Source organism: Gymnoscopelus braueri (genome assembly GCF_963280865.1).
Source record: "Gymnoscopelus braueri genome assembly, chromosome: 23".
NCBI lineage: Eukaryota > Metazoa > Chordata > Actinopteri > Myctophiformes > Myctophidae > Gymnoscopelus > Gymnoscopelus braueri.
In genome coordinates this window covers 9,186,177-9,205,066 of record NC_137625.1, presented here as the reverse complement: position 1 = coordinate 9,205,066, position 18,890 = coordinate 9,186,177, and the positions used below count along the sequence as shown (strand labels likewise).

The 18,890-nt window shown below is 45.2% G+C and overlaps 2 protein-coding genes across 2 annotated transcripts in view; both read left to right on the top strand.

Moving 5' to 3' along the window:
- Nucleotides 1-254: 254 nt before the first annotated feature.
- LOC308079348 (polypeptide N-acetylgalactosaminyltransferase 6-like) lies at nt 255-1,976 on the top strand (the record flags this gene model as incomplete). Its single annotated transcript, XM_080420801.1, has 1 exon — nt 255-1,976. One exon carries the CDS (start codon nt 255-257, stop codon nt 1,974-1,976), a length of 1,722 nt encoding a protein of 573 aa, XP_080276927.1.
- A 3,754-nt stretch (nt 1,977-5,730) lies between these two features.
- Nucleotides 5,731-18,890, top strand: part of dock4b (dedicator of cytokinesis 4b) — a 260,551-nt gene continuing 247,391 nt past the window's right edge. Inside the window, 1 exon segment of the mRNA XM_080421428.1 lies at nt 5,731-5,927. Coding sequence (XP_080277554.1) covers nt 5,891-5,927 — 37 coding nt within the window. The 5' untranslated portion in view covers nt 5,731-5,890.

Sequence of the window (18,890 nt, the reverse complement as noted above, 5' to 3'; positions counted from 1 at the left end):
AGTCTTGCCGATATGTGCATCAGAGATTATAAATTCGCAACAGAAAACTAAATGAAACAGTTATTTGGGGATTGAGCTTCTTGGCTTCTTCTTTGTACACTAGTGGTTTGCAAGAATACCCACGGGCGGACACACAGCATTGTTTGAGGACATACAATACATTTGTTTCTCCACTCAAGCAAATAAGCAGTGGAGCCACAGGTCTCTGTCATACAAATCAGGATTTGAGGTCGGATTGTGACATATCTAGAGCCATGTGTTTCTTCTGGCGCCGGTGCATGTTCCACCTGAAGTTTGTTCTCTTGGGAGCGGCTCTGTTTATGGTGGCAGTGGTGTTTCTCCAGAGGATTGTGGACCAAGAGCAGCCCAAGATCAAAGGCTGCCCCTCTGGGTTCTACAGCCAGGATGAGCTGAAGCCCGCACTGGAGAGACCACTGCAGGACCCCCAGAGCCCTGGGGCCGGTGGCAAGGCCTTTCACCAGGAACACATGACCCCAGAAGAGTTGACTGCGAAAGAGCAAGGCATGACCAGACACTGCTTCAACCAGTTCGCCAGTGATCGCATCTCCCTGAGCCGCAGCCTTGGCGATGACACTCGGTCTCCAGAGTGTGTGGAGCAAAAGTTCTGTCATCCTTTACCAACCACCAGTGTAATTATTGTCTTTCACAACGAGGCCTGGTCCACCCTCCTCAGGACAGTCTACAGTGTTCTGCACACATCCCCTGATGCCTTGCTTACAGAGATCATACTGGTGGATGATGCAAGCGATGCCGAGCACCTTAAGCTGCCTTTGGAAGAGTTCATACGCCAGTTTAACATTGTCCGCGTGGTGAGACAGCCAGAGAGGAAAGGCCTCATTTCAGCCAGGCTGCTGGGGGCCAGTGTGGCTCAGGGTCAAGTCCTCACCTTCCTAGATTCACACTGCGAGTGTTTCCATGGCTGGCTGGAGCCCCTGCTGGCTCGTGTCACGGAAGAGCCCACTGCAGTGGTCAGTCCAGAGATCCACACTATATTCCTAGACACGTTCGAATTCCACAAGCCTGTGGTCAACGGTCATGGCAACCGTGGCATGTTTGACTGGAGTCTGAACTTTGGCTGGGAGGGGATCCCCGATGACAAGAAACACAAGAATAAGACCTACCCTGTCAAAACACCAGCCTTCGCCGGTGGACTCTTCGCCATCTCCAAGAAGTATTTTCAGCACATTGGAACCTATGACGACCAGATGGAGATCTGGGGTGGTGAAAATGTGGAGATGTCATTCAGGGTGTGGCAGTGTGGGGGTCAGTTAGAGATCATTCCTTGTTCTGTGGTGGGCCATGTCTTCCGCAGCAAGAGCCCCCACACTTTCCCCAAGGGCAAAGAGGTCATCACTCGCAACAAGGTGCGGCTGGCCGAGGTCTGGATGGATGAATATAAGGATATCTTCTACCGTCGTAACAACAATGCTGCCAAGATGGCCAGAACAAAAGAGTTTGGCGACATCTCTGAACGTGTGAAACTGAGAGAGAGGTTGCAGTGCAATAACTTCACCTGGTACCTCAACACAGTTTACCCAGAAGCCTTTGTTCCAGATCTTTCTCCTGTTAAATTTGGAGCAATTGAGAACTCAGGATCCCACACCTGCTTGGATGTGGGCGAGAAAAATCAGGGAGGCAAACCATTGATCATGTACCAGTGTCACGGCATGGGAGGAAACCAGTACTTTGAATACACCTCTCACAAGGAGCTGCGTCACAACATTGGGAAGCAGTTGTGTCTCCATGCGACACCCCAGCCGGGGCAGGTGAAGATCGAGCTCTGCCAGCGGAAGGGAATGGGTACCAGTTTGGCACCACAACAGGAGTGGGTTTTTACAGAGGAGCAGCTTCTGAAGAACCCCAGCAGTGGAAGATGTTTACAGCTGAAAGGAGGCCAGATTCAGATGGACAACTGTAATGTTGCAGACCTGAACCAGCACTGGTCCTTCAGCTGACCCCCCAGTCTGCCAAACCCTGGACCAACAGCTCATCGTTCCCCTCAGTCACTTAGACCATTGTACTGTATACCATTATATATATTTTTTATAGTAATGGCAGTCGATGGGGCTTGGATTCTCCACATTTGGGCACGGATGGGATTATTGACTAGACTCTTTCAGTGCCAAGCCATCTATGAGGAAGTGAAAGGTAGTGGAATGCAGTCTGAATCCTTGCCAAAATATGCAGTCATATGTCATATCATATGTCATAAACGATTGGCGTCACAGACTGGCCATATGAAGCTACGCTAGTATACTCCATTGGACATCTTGTGTTTAATACTTTTTTCCCCAGAATTATTGCATCAGAACCACAAGAGATGAATTGTCAGATGTCAAACATCTGACAAAAGGTATAACTGTTGTCAGATGTTTGACATTTGACGTATACGTGTGTCCATTATGCTTGTGTGGATACATCCGATCAATCATTTAACATACTATCTGCTAAGATGTGTTGGACAATGACCTTAAGGGGTCCAACATGACTACCGCCAAGGGGTCAAAATGGACCCTTATGGGTTTGTAACTCTGAGAGTGTACACACTGTCCATTTGAACCGCTGGCGGTCCCCGGACTCGAGATTGAGAACCACAAACCAGCAATGTAACAGAGAGCAACTCTGTGATTCTCAACCTTTTTCATTTCAAGGACTCACACTTTGATGAGCATTAGGCCACGGAATCCCTTTTTTTTTTTTTATCTCGGGCACTCCAAATATCTACAATGTAAAATCAGGTGTGGGCCGGGGGTAGCGATACTTTAATTCAGCACCTTTTTAAAAGTTCTGTGGATGTATTATCCTTTTTTTTTTCCTACATAGAAATGTTATCAATATCACATTTAACATTTACTGTGCTGGATGCTTTGTCTTCCACGTTTGCACTGTGTGAACCTCGCATTCAGGACCATACATAGAAAATATTAATGCCTGGCATTTAGTGGCTGCACACGCCTCACACAAAATGTGCACCCCCCCCCCCCACACACACACACACACACACACACTGTACTTTGTACTTTCTTGGGTTTGCTGTGGAACACCCTCCAGTCCTTGGAAACCCCCCCCCCCCTCCGCACGCCTCATGTATTTTTCATGAAATCGTCCCAGTAGAACGCGCGCGTGTGTGTGTGTCTCCTTTGGTTTCTTGTACCCCAGTTTCAAGCAGCCACTATCTGCTTAAAATGTGTAGCTCAAGTAGAATTTAATGTATTCCACAGTAAAATATCTACATACAGCGTACATCCCCCCATATCTTTCTCTTTGTATTAGGCTGTCAGCGTAGTCTATGGCTGCCCCCCCCCCATTCTTTTACCCAAATGAAAACATTGAAAGTGTGTGCCCCGTAGTGTCTCACTCTGTCCTATCAATGTGCCTTTGAGCAAGACACTGACTGACCCCTCATATCTGCTTAATTGTCTCCGCCGGAGGCGGAGAGTATGTTTTCGCTTCGTCCCGCCGTGTGTTCACCTCCCTCCTAGCCAAGCTAACATTGGTCAAGCTCCACGTGACACGTGTCAATATGTTGACACCAATGCCTTTGATTGGCTAGAGGGACGCATGACGAAATAAAATCCTATAAATAGGTGTGTCACTTCAAAAAGCCATTTATGTTGTTTGAAGCGAGGTAAGACAGGATCAATCAGTCTTGATTGGAACAGTACCTTCCAGTACAAATCACCCGTCCGTGCGTGTGTGTGTCCCTCTGAGAACACCTAACATTGGTCAAGCAAAGGCGCAGAAGGCCAAAGCTAAGAAAGCATACTCCTCTACAACAGTAACACAGAAGAGGACTATAGAGTTGAATTGATCCCACAACAAGGCCGAAGTCTTAATACTGTAACAATTGGCCACCTTGATCAAATACATTATGTAGCACTAGAGAAAACTGACATAGATCAAACACACCAATCAACTGCTGAAACTGTTCAAGACAATGAAGATGAAGAAGACAGACAAGCATTTGAACAAACCAGTCAATTACGAGGACTCCCATATGACACATTGCTTCAAGAAGATTTTTTTAAAGATGCAGACACTACATATTCAGTCGCCCCTGCAGAACACCAAAAACCACGCGCATTCTACCAAGACGACCCGTTCTACCAAGACGACCCGTGTTATTAAAATAGCACGGGTCTGCTGGCGGAGACTTGTGCTCCGAGGAGCACATTTTCTAGTTATAATTGTAATTAATGTGAGGTAAAGGTACAATACAAACATACACATCACATCACTGTACAGCCCTGCTGAAAAAAAAATGCAAAAAACAGCTGATGGTGGTTGCTGGTTTTAGCTGCTGGTCCAGGGTCTAGGTAGTTTGCCAGGCTGGACAAGCTGGTCAGGCTGGTCTTGCTGGTTTTGTCAGCTTGGTATGGCGGGTCGTCCAGCTCGAGCTGTACTAAAGCTGGATTCTGCTGGTCAGCTGGCTGGCTGGACTGACCAGCAAAGACCAGCTAGACTTAGCTGGTCAGATGGCCGGACAGACCAGCAAAGCCCAGCTGATAAGCTGGACATTGTCCTTTTCTTGTGATATGACATAAATAATAATATTTAATAATAATAATAATGATGACAACATGGGAAATAATATTAATACAATTATTTAGTACTCCAGTGCACTTTAACCTGAATGAAGCTAGAACAGAATTGTATGATATTGTACTGCCAGACCCCTAGTGGTTGAAAGATCAGAGCACTATGTCACGCTAAGCTTGGCCAATCAAAAAGAGGACAGAAGACAGACCTCTTTTATGCCCATGTATGGACGAAAACGTTTGGAGAGGGGGACCGACAAAGCCTCATGTAGGCCCGACCCCCTGGCAAATATATAAATCATAGATAATAATAATCACAGTGCCTGACACATGGTTGCGTGGGGCTGGGGTTTCCAAAAACGAACAGATCTACAGGTCTACTACAAGTACAACGCCTCAGGCGTTGTACTTGTAGTAGACCTGTAGATCACGATTTGATGAGTTGTGAGTTTGTAAAAAAAAATTGCAAGCGGCACTCGCTGATTCATGCTGGGCTTTATGTTCATGAAGGCGGGAATTCGCTCTGGCTTGAGCTGTCACTCTTGTCAAAAGAAAGTTAAATAGCCTAAACCTTGGATGAATCAACAGAATAAATCGGCTTCAGAGAAGAGAACAGAAAGAAGCGGATTTGTTTTAAGGTGAGTGTTGACACACAGAAATAGGCTTTTTAGCCTACTGGTGAAACCTTTATTTCATTGGCTATGTGTTATGTGTAGGCATACCGTGCCAACTTTATTTAGGCCTATTTGCTCGAGCAAATAGAGATATTAATTAATGCATGGTCCATGCCATGCAAAAACCAAAACAAAATCATTATGAACTTAACTTATTTATAATAAAATGAACTTTTAATCATGATGGCAGCTACACTTTCCTTCTTTCTCCCGCCCTAATAGCCTACATTTGTTCTCTAGGCTATATCATTTCCTCCCGTTATCTCGAGGCTTTAGCACACGCCAAATAAAAAAAGCGTCATGACCAGAGACGTTATTATAGGGTGTTACGTCACAGTTTTACTACTACAAATCCCAGAATGCGTTGCGGCACTGTAAATGTGTGTGAATGTGTATGCGTGTGTGTCGCGCTCTGCTACGCTGGCGCTCCTCCGTCTCTAGTCTGTGCCACTACGAGCTCAGCCACAGACAGACAGCCCAAGCAGCGCTTTTTTTTCTCCCCCATGTATCTGTATGAAGCTAAACAATGAGTCCTACTACACCACCACCACCGCGGACCATACGGAGGAACGGAATGCAATAATAGGATTCAATAGAATGCGTTTTTGACGGCACCGACGAACCCACTCGCTTCCATGAACCCATCGTAAAAAAAACATGTGGATACCGACCGAAAACGAGAAATACGGCGTCGGTGAGTTCATATTTGCTCCTTTATTTTTTTTACGCGTCAGAACTGTGAGCTCCTCTCCTGTGTTTGTATGGAATGGATGGATGGGTAATGTAGAGGAGCGTGCACAACAATGCACATCATTGTTATTGTTACAGTGAGCGATATTATAGGTTATTATTATCTTTGTAAAGATCACAGGTCTGGGGTTTAATTGTTATTTATTTTATTTTATTAGTTTTTTTTTTAGATAGCTGGAACGCATCCGTGTCACTTTAGATGTCTTTGGCTATTCAAAAATAGCAGATCTACAAGCTCATAGCGCGGCACCGAGTGCCGCGCTATGAGCTTGTAGATCTGCTATTTTTGAAAAATCTTGAAACATTTTTTTTTTTTTAGATTGTTTTCCAAAAAACTGTTATGATTTAGATTTTTTTTAAAAAGAATCGCCTCAGGTCTTAATGGGTTAAATCAGCACATGGATGGATATGATTATGAAGCTTGGATTTAATCTATCTCTCTCTCTCTCTCTTTCTCTCTCTCTCTCTCTGACCCCCAGTGATTCGTTAATTGAACACATTTAGATTTGGACTTCTCTCCTCTCTCCCCACAATATGGTATTGTGCGCTCCGTGCGCCCATGGGCTCATCTCATGGCATTTTGTTATTTGCGCGTGTGTGATTTCAAGAAAAACAAATACCTCTCTCTTTCACCTTCGGTGATCAGTGTCTGTCTGTCAGGGGCTAAAATACTAGTCTCTAGGCTATATGATGCACATTCTGTGTGGTTTCTTCGAAAGAAAGGATCATCGTAGAGCTAGAAATCGTAGGCTTTTAGGCTATCAGGATTGTTTTGGAAATGGACAGTGTTTATTTTTTCCTTTTGGTTATTTGTGTGGATATCGGTGTATAGAAGACCCTTTTAGAGTGGTTAGCCCACTGTTTCCCAAACAGTTGGTCGGGACCCATATGTGGGTCGCGGAGCCATTTGTATGGGTCGGGAGAAAATACCCTTACATAAAAAAACATTATATATAGGCTATTGTTTCAAAAGATTTTCAAAAAAAATTAAAACGTTTTTCTAAAGAATGTCATAAATCCATACACCCCCCCCCCTCAAAGCAGATGTACAACGTTGTGAGCTTGTACATCTGCTATTTTCACTAGTTTGGGTCCTGTCCTGGCAAATTTGAGCAAAAAAGTTTGGGAACCACTGGTTTAGCCTATGGAGATGATGAGTGTTCTACTACCGCGCATTTCCAGTCCTATTGGCTGTAGAGACAAAACGGTGAAGTCAGACAAACAATGACAACAACGACACAACAAGACAAACGTGTGGAATACACAGTTCTTCGGTATAGAAATTCCTCCGTGCGTTCCTTCCTCTCCACCAGCAAAAAACATAAAATAGACTCATTGAGATGCAACCACAGAGGGGCGGCTTAAATGTCTCATATAGTCCCTAGAGATGCTGGGGCTTCTATCTCTCTCTCTCTGTCTCTCTCTCTCTCTGTCTCTCCTTCTCTCTCTCAATTCAATTCAAAGGAGCTTTATTGGCATGGGAAAACATCATATGTTTACATTGCCAAAGCAAGTGTCAAATAGAACCAATCAAAACTGACAAATGATGTAGGCTACAATTCTCTCTCTCTCTCTCTCTCTCTCTCTCTCTCTCTCTCTCTCTCTCTCTCTCTCTCTCTCTGATGGTCCATATCCAACCCCCTGACACACTCTGATAGCCAACCCTGCTTACTTCTCCTTTCTCTGCTGCTGAGAAAATATTTTCCAGGGTAGTAGTAGCCTGATGCAAGAGCCTGTAAATATTGTTTATCATCCATAACTGTGGTCCACTACCTCACCACCGCATGACCTGAGGGACCAAAACACACACACACACACACACACACACACACACACACACACACACACACACACACACACACACACACACACACACACACACACACACACACACACACACTGTAAAGTCCTGTGTTAATTTAACCCATTGAGACCTGAGGCTGATTCTACAAATGCCTTCTAAAATCAGTAGTTTGTCACACTTTTATGATTTTTTTCAAAAATAGCAGATGTACAAGCTCGCAGCACGGCACGAAGAGATGCGCTGTGAGCTTGCATATCTGCCATTTTTGAATATAGCCAACGCAAAAATGACACGGATGCTTTCCCTGTTTTAATGGGTTAACTCTGAAAGTGTGCAAATGAAATCAAATGGGCCCGTAAGGGTCCCGTAAGTCCTCCTCACTGAGGACTTAACTGTGCGGTGAACCAGAATTGAGCCTCCGGCCCCTGTTCTGTGTCACAATTCTTCTGACTTCTGCTCAGCTTCTGGGTTGGCTAATTTCTTTTTTTCTCCCTGGCTGCAATGGCTTGTTTCCCTTCCACCCCTGTCAAGTTGAGTGCTAAAACCCAACCTTTGATCTTGTTAAATAAGTTATTTAAATAATACAAGAGCTTAATAGAGACAAGCCTGGCTAAGATCCATGGCAATTTTGATTTGATTTGGAGTTCATTCATTCAGCTGAGGTCCATCCCCTCAAAGTTCACTTTGCGATGCAAAATTACCAGATTGCCAATCTAACCCCAAAGTATTAGAGGGACTTTGTAAATTGGATTAAGGGTCTTTATCCTTTTCTCAATGAGAACAATAAAACCCTTAATTGGCTGTGATTTTAGAGGGTTGTGACATTCAAACCTCATCACCTGACCTGGCAGTACAGAGGAAGCCTGCTTTTCCCTGGTTGTGCAATTCAGCATGTAGACAGACAGACAGACAGACAGACAGACAGACAGACACACACACACTCTCTTAAGGAAGTAACTGATTTAGGATTAGGAAGTCGTTTTTGGATGGATGGGGCTTTGAGTGTCTGAGTGATTGGTGTAGCGTCCCTATTCATGGGGCAAACATTTGGTGAAGATATTTGGTGTAGAGGGGGGAAGAAAAGAGCAGACCAAGTATAGAACCCCAGGGGACCCCAGTCAACAAGTCCAAACCCCACCCTGTGAGAGATTCACCCTCCGTCATGACTCGTGATCATGCATTCTCTGCATCTCAGGGAGTTGCGTACTCCTTCCATCGCTTCACGCGTTTGTTTTTGTTTCCATTACCTCCCCGACTTAGTCATTTTTCCCTCTCGTGTTGTGTTGTCGCTGTCACTGCCAACCCACACAGCTATCCTGTGGATGGTGTACATGAGTCTTCTGCAGACCCGGCGTCACGGGGGGGGGGCGATGCCCCCTCAACCCGGACCATCTTGCCCCCTAAGTCAAGACTGCTAGTTAAAAAAACAAACCTTCTGGTACCTTTTTATAATGAATAGCGTTTCGGCGTCAAGCCTTCCTCAGCGTGTTAAGAAAGTGGTCAGTGGTGTTGTGTGTACCAGGAGGGACTGATAGACGGTCAGACGGACATGACAAGGACTTAGCTGCTGTCGGTAAAAAATAAATAATTAAAAAGAAATCACGCACGCCCCCGTACTTACGCACCCGCCCCCTCCCCCCCCCCCCCCCCCCATTGTTGTCGGCTAGCGCCGGGCATGCTCTACTGATACACATGGAGTCAGCCTCTTCTTTTTAGCTGGCAGGGAGGAGTTTCACCATGGAGAGCGTAACACGTTCAGAGGAACACTCTGTTCTCCCCCCCCCCCCACGCTGAACAGGGCAACCAGTAGTAGTTCCTATGCAGCAGTCTGGCAACAAAAATAAAAACCTGCCATGGCTGCTGAATCTGTCTTGAGAGATTACTATTGCAGTAACAAGGACACAATGGCCTGCTGGCTTCACACCTGCGTGCGAACACCGCCAGTTGTGTTTGTTGGTGTGCCTATACTTGCGGTGCATTGGAGACAGATCTTTGTGGCAAATGTATGTAGCGTTTTGGAGCGAAGTGTTTTAGATCTGGGAACAAGTCATCCGTGGCGGCTGTGCATACGAAGTGTTTTAGATCTGGGAACAAGTCATCCGTGGCGGCTGTGCATAATTGATTTTGTGTTCAAAAGGTAGACATAATGTAACCACACACACATTGCTCCTTCCAAGCCGGCAATGCTGTGATTAATGTGTTTAATAAGTAATTCATGTTATAACTAGCCGTGTGTAAGACCAGTGTTCCGTTAATTGCTGTCAAAATAGCAGGCATACTTTGCACTTGAGCTTCCTTACAAATGACATGTTTATAAAATGTATTATTATTATTATTATTATTATTATTATTATGTAAATGCATAACAATAATCATAATCATATTCATAATCATAATGAGAATCATAATCATAATAATACAAATCAAACTCAAATATCCTTTTGGCAAAAATAACTATAGCCTGCTAATGATCTTTAAATGACCATTGATCCATCCGATGGGGTCAGAGTTCAACATGAACCCTGAATTATTCATGCTCACAGGGAACAGCTGTTGCCCTTCCAGAAATCTGCCGGAAAGAAAGAAAGAAGACTCTTGAAATGGTCATTAAAACAGATCTAAATCTTCTCTTTAGCAACGAGATCTTCGTGACCATTCACACGTGGTTTCTCACTCCTCTGTGTGCGCCTCATGTTGGGTCTTTTAATGAGTATGCCCATAGCAATATTGATGTAATACCTAATTATTGATATGACCGTTACCCTCTGTCGGCCATTTTAAATGCGTTCTCGAGGTGCTTTCAAGTGAATATTTCACCCCCTGCTTTCGCACGATGTGCATGGGGGCTGGTGAGCTAAAAGGCCTCAGAGTCCCTTTGGATTGTGCTGAGAACATTTGATCTCTGGCCAAAGACTCCCAAAGATGAGACGCGGAGCGTCTCACTGTCTTAATTGGTAGGTCCAGGCATTTGATGTTTGGTTTGCCTTACACCGACAGAGCAGACTCAAGGACAAGGCAGGGCCCCCAGTGCCATTTGATGAAATATGAATATGTTACCGAGTAGGTGTTAAGGCGCCCATTAGCTCCAGCTGCTGGAGTGATTACATAGGTTTTAACCCGAAGCGGGGAGAGGAGGCGGAGGTGAGATTGATTTACTGATGTTAATATCTTGATTCTTGGGCTCCGCTGGTAGCCGATTTGACAGTGCAGTCCCCGGTTTGATTTTGTCTGGAGACCTATGTGTTGCTTGTCTTAACCTTCTCTGCCCTCAGCCCCCCCATCTCTACACTTTCCTGTTCTAAATTAAGCTAAAATTATAATCTTAATATTTTTGAAATATCCCAAATGGGCTTGTTGGTGGGTAAGTTGGATAGAGGCAGGGGGGCTGGGCGTTTCAGGTTGAGACTCGTCTTGGGTCATGCCAAGTGGTGGAATCTCATCATATTGCAGTAATTTTATGTAAGATCAAAGGAGCTAAAGGGCCCGTGGGAGAATGAAAAAAAAAGAGAGATGAGATTAGCAGAGAGAGAGAGAGAGAGAGAGTGAGAGACATTGAGGAAGGCATGATAAGATGGGAGCTGCGGAGATGGAGTGACACAGCAGAAGAAGACAGAATGACACACCTACACGAGGGAGTCTGTTCGGAGCTCCAGAAATAGACACTGGGGTAATCTGTTGCGAAAGACACTCCAGGCCCCGGCCGTTGAACAGGGAAGGCAGGCCACGATTTGTCCCCGTGTTTATAGTAAATAATAGTTTTAAATCATTAACCACAACTACGGAGAGAGAGAGAGACAGAGAGGGGCCTTTCTCCCTCATTAAGGCCCCTTTGATACAGCCAATCAACCGTGTCATTGCCTGTCATCATTTCGACACATAATTAAACTGCATTAATGAGCTTGGATTTGGGTGAGCGTGCACTTTGAATTCCCCAAACAAGCATCAGATGAGTTTTGATTTAGCAGCACCTCTCCAGTCTCCACCCCCCCACCACCCCTTCCATTTAACCAATGTGGAAAATAACCTTGATCAGATAATTTGCGGAACAGAACAAATGCCCCGATGGAATGTTCCATCCGTCTCTCCGATTGCACAGGCTGGAGTGGCGGTTCAGGGACTGCTCTTTGCCTGGCAGACTGATGTGCTTTTCGCCCCCCACCCCCACAGCCCATTCCCCCCTGGGGGTTTGGGATAGATGTCGCTAGGGGTTGGGGGTGGGAGTGATCGGAATGGTTGGTTGTAGTGGTACGGGGGGGGGCTGCTGGCGCGTGTCAGAGACGGGGGGGATCATTGCCGGGGCGGGACGTGTGCCCCCCTCCGCAGGGGATTAGCAGGTTGTTTTGGGGGCGGGTGGGTGCCTGGTCGTTTTGGGGGCGGGTGGGGGGGTGGGGTTTGTGGCTCATTCCACCATTATACCCCCCGATTCACTGATGCAGTAAGCTCTCCCCTGCCCCCCGGGGTAATGTATAGGGGAGGAGAGCATGGGGGGGAGGGCAGAGGAAGGAGGAGTTAAGTGGGCGGTGGTGATCCGAACGCCTACCAGCTTGCGATTCTTCATGTGCTCGTCACACGCATCTTCACCTAGGGCAAGCTTGCTCACACGCACATGCATGTAAATAGGCACATACATAATATACTCACATTCACAAAGGCATGTACAGTACATAGAGCGTCGCAGTTCCCGCCCACTTCCTGTTTTTTTTGGTGCCGGAAGAAAAAACTCAATGCATTTTTCCATTGACATCGAATCAAGCCATCATGACATGACATGAATCATGACCATAAAACGTTTGATTCTGTGATATTTTTTTTTTGAAAACGGCAAAACAAAGGGTATTTATTAAATATAGTATATCATATAATTAAATATAAAATTTAAAAAAATCACAGAAAAAAACGTTTTATGGTCATGATTCATGTCATCTCATGATGGCTTGATTCGAGGCTTAAATTAATAGATATAAATATTTTTGGAAATGTCAATGGAAAAATGCATTGAGTTTTTTCTTTCCGGCACCAAAAAAAACAGGAAGTGGGCGGGAACTGCGACGCTCTATAGACACATAATACACACACATTCACAAAGACCCCGACATTTGTGCCGTTAGAAAGAGCAAGAGAGAAAGCAAGAAAGCTAGACATAGTGCAACTGACTGACTGACAGGCACGTTCGTCTTGTTGGGATTGAATAAATCTACACGGACACGTGACATACTGTATGATGACTGTCCTCCTCTGCAGTGAATGATTCACGCTGGCAATAATAGCCACTGTTATGACAAAAAAAGCAGGCTCTGAGACCTGATCTTGAGGACCAGAGAAGCGGGCTCGTTGGTTTGGTCGATTGCGTCATGCTCAATTTACCGTGGAACACTAAATGATGTCAGAAAGCCAGATGGACTCACAAACACAGATTTAATTTTCATGGGGGAAACCATGCAAAGGGATGTACAATGTACATTGCCAATGAAAAAGTGGAAAGTGGGTCTGTTTCTTTCACAGTACCTACATAGCCTAAACCTTTCCCGACTCACAACAGCAGACATTATCCAAAGATACACGTGCATGCATGCGTGCATGCGTTCAGAAACACACAGGCACATTAGTTTTGTTTATTGACTTCGCCAGGCCAGAAGGAAAAAAAGACCCATTGACGCATAGGGTTCACCACAAGTGCTGCAACCTGTCTGTTGCTCCAAATTAAGTACAATGGTCATGTGACAATGACCATGAAACGGCCTTTTGATATTCCATACTGTAATTGGCTTCAAAGATTTGTGGCCGGGACTGACACAGCCCCGGGTAGCCCTAAACGATGACGTTGCTGCCTGACAGTATCCCAAAATCTCTCCTGTTGTTTCCTACAACGCGTCGCAATGCAACACATTGTGAGCTTATAGATTGGCTATTTCCGCAGAACATTGTGATTGTGATAGTTTAAAATAGGTGGTAAGTTGTTAATTATTCAACATTCATCTCTGATTTTCATCAATAGAAAGTCATCGGGAAGCTATGGAGCTTGTCTTCGTATTTCCCCCATTTGAATACATTTTACAATCTATTTTCCATAAAGGATGTGGAATGTGTTGTGGCCTGACCCTGTGGTGTGGCGTGGCAGAACTGTGGTTTCCCCCCATGGTCGTAATCAATCTGTGATCCCAGAGAGAGAGAGCTAGAGAGAGAGGTTAATGGGATGCGTCCTATTAGGAATTCAGCAGACACAATGATCAGTAGCACCACTGCAGCGGGGATGTGTGTGTGTGTGTGTGTGTGTGTGTGTGTGTGTGTGTGTGTGTGTGTGTGTGTGTGTGTGTGTGTGTGTGTGTGTGTGTGTGTGTGTGTGTGTGTGTGTGTGTGTGTGTGTGTGTGTGTGTGTGTGTGTGTGTGTGTGTGTGTGTGTGTGTGTGTGTGTGTGTGTGTGTGTGTGTGTGTGTGTGTGTGTGTGTGCGATAATACGGTAGAGGTAGTTTAAAAAAAAGAAAGAAATATGACTGACATGCCATTTTCATAAACAGAGGCCATTCGGGGTGACAATGGCTGTGATTGGCGGGTGAGGGGAGCCTGTTCACGCGTGCAGAGACAGTAATTTTGTTGGGGATAGCTTGTTGGGGAAGAAAATAACAACTGTGATGCAACACTTTGTGAGCTAGTAGATCTGCTATTTTCCACACAAATCTTGAAAGAAATGTAGCCGACAACACAAACTTTGGGGTCCCAGGCACAAAAATATTTTCAGATGGGGGCCCGCAGCCAGATGCATATTAATTTGATGGTCCTTGACATAAAAATGTATGAGAACCACTGGTTCTAAAGCAGAAACGAGGCCCAAAAAGACAACCTGCAACTACCAATATTTAGCGAGTTTACAGAAAAACAAGCCCAAAGTCGCTTATAATAAGCGGACTTGGCAACACTGGCCCTGACCACTTCTCTGTGTATCCTGCGGTTGTAATCTAGGCCTGCTCGCACGCATCGATTATACAGGAAGTGTAGAATTGATTGTGCTTGTGTGTGTGACCCAGTGCGATGTGATGACCCTGAGCCCCCCCCCCCCTCGCTATAAACCTTAGTACATCAACAGTGTCCTCTGCTCACCCCGTTTATCCAGGTTGATAAAAGCAGACAATGGACAATGTACTTAATTCATTATTAATGACGGGCTAATAAAGGGGCCAGTTATAGTGGCTCTCTCGGATGTGAAGCCAGTTGATGTCATTAATGTATTATTGATGGATAATTAAGTGCGAGGAATGTTATGCTACCTCGGGACAAAATGGCGAGGACCTCGATGCATCATTCATGATCGTTTTTACCACTTGAAAGTAAAATGACACTTTGGGAGAGGTTTGGGTAGGGTAGTTACTTTGTAACTCTTAATTTTGGCAAGATACGTTCAATATAGTTACTCCGTTGATTAGAAATTGATATTCCAACATTGCCTAGCATTGTACAGTCAAACAGGTCAACAAAGTCACGGGGAGAACATGCAAACTCCACACAGAAAGGCCCTTTCGCCAACCCCGCCTAGGGTATGGGCACTGATGACGCAGAGGAGAGAACACGCCCCCGCTCAGATATACAGTGATATGATAGGGCTATACGCTAATACTTAGGGACTCGTCCACAGGCACAGTAACATATCATAATTAGCAGCGTTTCCGTGTGCAGTCAATTTCAGATCAAAATTAGCAATGTTCACCCAAATCTCTGCAAAGTGAAGTGACCATGTGCAGATGTACAAATGGACAAATACATATTAATCTGGGGGTCCTTGACATGAAAATTGATTTAAACAACATTAGACAGCAAGCCCAAATAAGCAACCACACTTTAGGAAGAAGCCCATAAAAACGCAACCCGCAACTACCAATATTTACAAGCGACTTTACAGAAAAGCAAGCCCAAACTCACTTACAATAAGCAGACCTGGCAACAATGCTCTCGGTCTGCCTGCAAAAATGTAGCAGCGGTCTGTGTGTGTGTGTGTGTGTGTGTGTGGTTTTTTGGTCAGGTGTCAGAGTGTGACCAGACTTGTGAAGCAGTACAGAGGACTTTTGGTTCCATTCCGGTTCACAGTGTAAATGTCTTCCCTTGTGGGTTGTTGACCCTAGCCAGGTCACTTGGTTCAAAAACTTAAATTTAACCCTGATTTGGGGTGACTGATTTCTTTAGACAGACCCCCCCCCCCCACCCTGTAGATTATAAATAACACTGTGTTGTTGATGCTGTTCTGTACTTGGTGAAGTGTGAAGTGTGAATTGTGCGTGTTAACAAAACGACAACAACACAGCACAGCGAAGGCCACGGCAGAACGGTAGCTGTTAAAGCTGCTGTAAGTGATATTTGTTGGATAAAACAAAATGTTTATTACATTTTTGTATTTGTTTTATTATATTCTGATAATCATTGTTATATGATAATATGAACCCATTAAATGTTGTAATTGTCCAGTTACAATTTCATCACTTCACTTCCAATTTGCTTGTAGATCTGCTATTTTCAAGTACAAATCATGTGGGCATTAGAATGGATTGGCTTGCAGGGAAGGGGATGGGGGAGACCCTCGTCAACCCCGCGGGGGAAATTTAGTAAGACTTCACCCAGCTGATGGCTTCTCAGATGGTCATGATGAGCGCTCGGGGGTGGGGGGAGCTGTTAGGGTTTAAGTGTCTTGCTCAGGGACACTTCGGCAAGTAGATGTGTTGTGGGCGAGCCGGGAGTCAAACCGGTACCTTTCTGATTACAAGACGGCCTCTCTACCCACTAAGGCTAAGCTATGGCTGCCCAGGACGATTCTCATGATGCTTCGCGAGATGGTGAGGTCAAGACAGACAGACAGACAGACAGACAGACAGACAGACAGACAGACAGACAGACAGACAGACAGACAGACAGACAGACAGACAGACAGACAAAGAAAGAGATTGAGATATCACAGTAGAGACGAGAGGGAGAGAAAATACAAATAGGTCAAAGATGGAGCGATTGTCAAGAGTGAGGCTTTCAGAGGTGCCTTAACTGACCACCACTCGTCTCCTCTCCTCTCCTCTCCAGTATCCTCTTCAGCCAACCAATTTCCTATCTTTCTTGTATGTAATTCATTTCTCTCAGTATCTCTCTCTCTCTCTCAGTATCTCTCTCTCTGGATGTTGCACTCGGTCTCTCCTTGTCTCCTCCCATCCGTTTCACTCGATCTTCATCTACGTATCTCTCACCTTTTCCATCTCTCTTTTTCCCTTCTATTGCTCTCTCTCTCTCTATCTCTCTCTGTGACCCCCCTCCCTTTATCTCTCTCTCCCAGTCTCTCTTCTCTTTATCTCTCCCCTGCCTGTTTGTCTGTGAATTGCGCCCCCCCACCCACACATATGCACCTGTCCCAGATATCACTGTGTGTGTGTGTGTGTGTGTGTGTGTGTGTGTGTGTGTGTGTGTGTGTGTGTGTGTGTGTGTGTGTGTGTGTGTGTGTGTGTGTGTGTGTGTGTGTGTGTGTGTGTGTGTGTGTGTGTGTGTGTGTGTGTGTGTGTGTGTGTGTGTGTGTGTGTGTGTGTGTGTGTGTGCATACAGTGCCTTGAAACATGTGTGTGGGTGTATACTGTACAGTTTGTCCTATCTTCTCCTGGAGGTGTCCTGGAGGTGGCTGTGTGCGTGTGCATGTGCCCATGCGTTATGTCTTGTGTCTCTGTTCATCTGTGTGCGTGTGCATAGTCAAGTCCTCAATATTAATTTAACTGACAGTGTACAAATGTACCCAAATGTACCCACAAGGAACTGTGCGTGTCCAAATCTAGCTCCATAAGTGTGTGTGTGTGTGTGTGTGTGTGTGTGTGTGTGTGTGTGTGTGTGTGTGTGTGTGTGTGTGTGTGTGTGTGTGTGTGTGTGTGTGTGTGTGTGTGTGTGTGTGTGTGTGTGTGTGTGTGTGTGTGTGTGTGTGTGTGTGTGTGTGTGTGTGTGTGTGTGTGTGTGTGTGCGCGCGCAGGGGCCTCAGTGGGGCTCTGAGCAGACAGGAAGTATGATAAAGCGCTACCGATGTCCCTCTGACTCAGAGTAACAGAGGACAGCTAGCTCTCTGTCATCTCTGTTCCTTGCATGCCAGCTCCTAGCGAACAGTGGAGAAGACCCACTCCCAGGTCCCACCAAAAACACATCACACAAGCCACAAAAAAACAACAAGACAGGGTCTAATAATGGCCTGACGTCCCTGTGCAGTGAGTGTGAGCTATGATTGGCCTAGCAGTGTCAGCCTAGCAAGTAAGCTGAGATTGGTCTAATTTTGTGGGGACTGTTCTCTTCTAAAGCCATTAATAACGCTATAGATTAAAACATGACGTGATTAATAACTTTGAAAGTTATTAATGAGGCTAAATTAAAACACGTCATGTTAACTTTTTTCCCCCAGAAAGGACAGTAGGTACATTAAAACCTGGGTGGACTCATTAAGTACACCCACGATGATAACAGTTTTGGATCATACTTTAGATAAATTGAACGAGGAAGTTCGGGTAATGGCATTTTTGTTTTTTTTCCTTCTTTTTTAGGGGGGTGGGGTGGGCGGGATGGGTGGGTAACGGTGTATAAATGTATTATGACATTGTGTTTTGGGAAAGTAGCTTTCTAATTACCTTCCTGTGCCCCCCCGTCTCTCCCTCCTTTTAAATTGGTTAGACTCACCTCTGGTCCTGGGGATAAGGCAGTACCAGTTGTCATTTTAATGGTCTAATCAGGGACTAATTAAGACTTGGGGAACCAGATGAATTGGTCCCTGGAATTAGTCTGGTTCTTCTGGACCAGAACTGAGAACCACAACTTTAATTTAAACATCCTCTTTTCATTAAAGGTGAGACTACAGGGAGACACAGGGAGTAATAGCTCGGGAAAACCTGCTAATCGGCGCCATAATAACCGTGAAATCTTATGTTCTTCCTTGTGACCTACCCTATTTAATCTCTTTGTGTTTCTTTTAAGTGTGTCTTGTCTAGTGGGACAGACAACACATTGTTTTCATGTTTTGTTTTGTTTTGTTTCCGTGCCATCGCAAGGACCCCCATCCTGCGCTGCCCTCGTCTGCTGTTTTTTTGGTGTCTGTCTGTGGTGTTTATGTTTTGT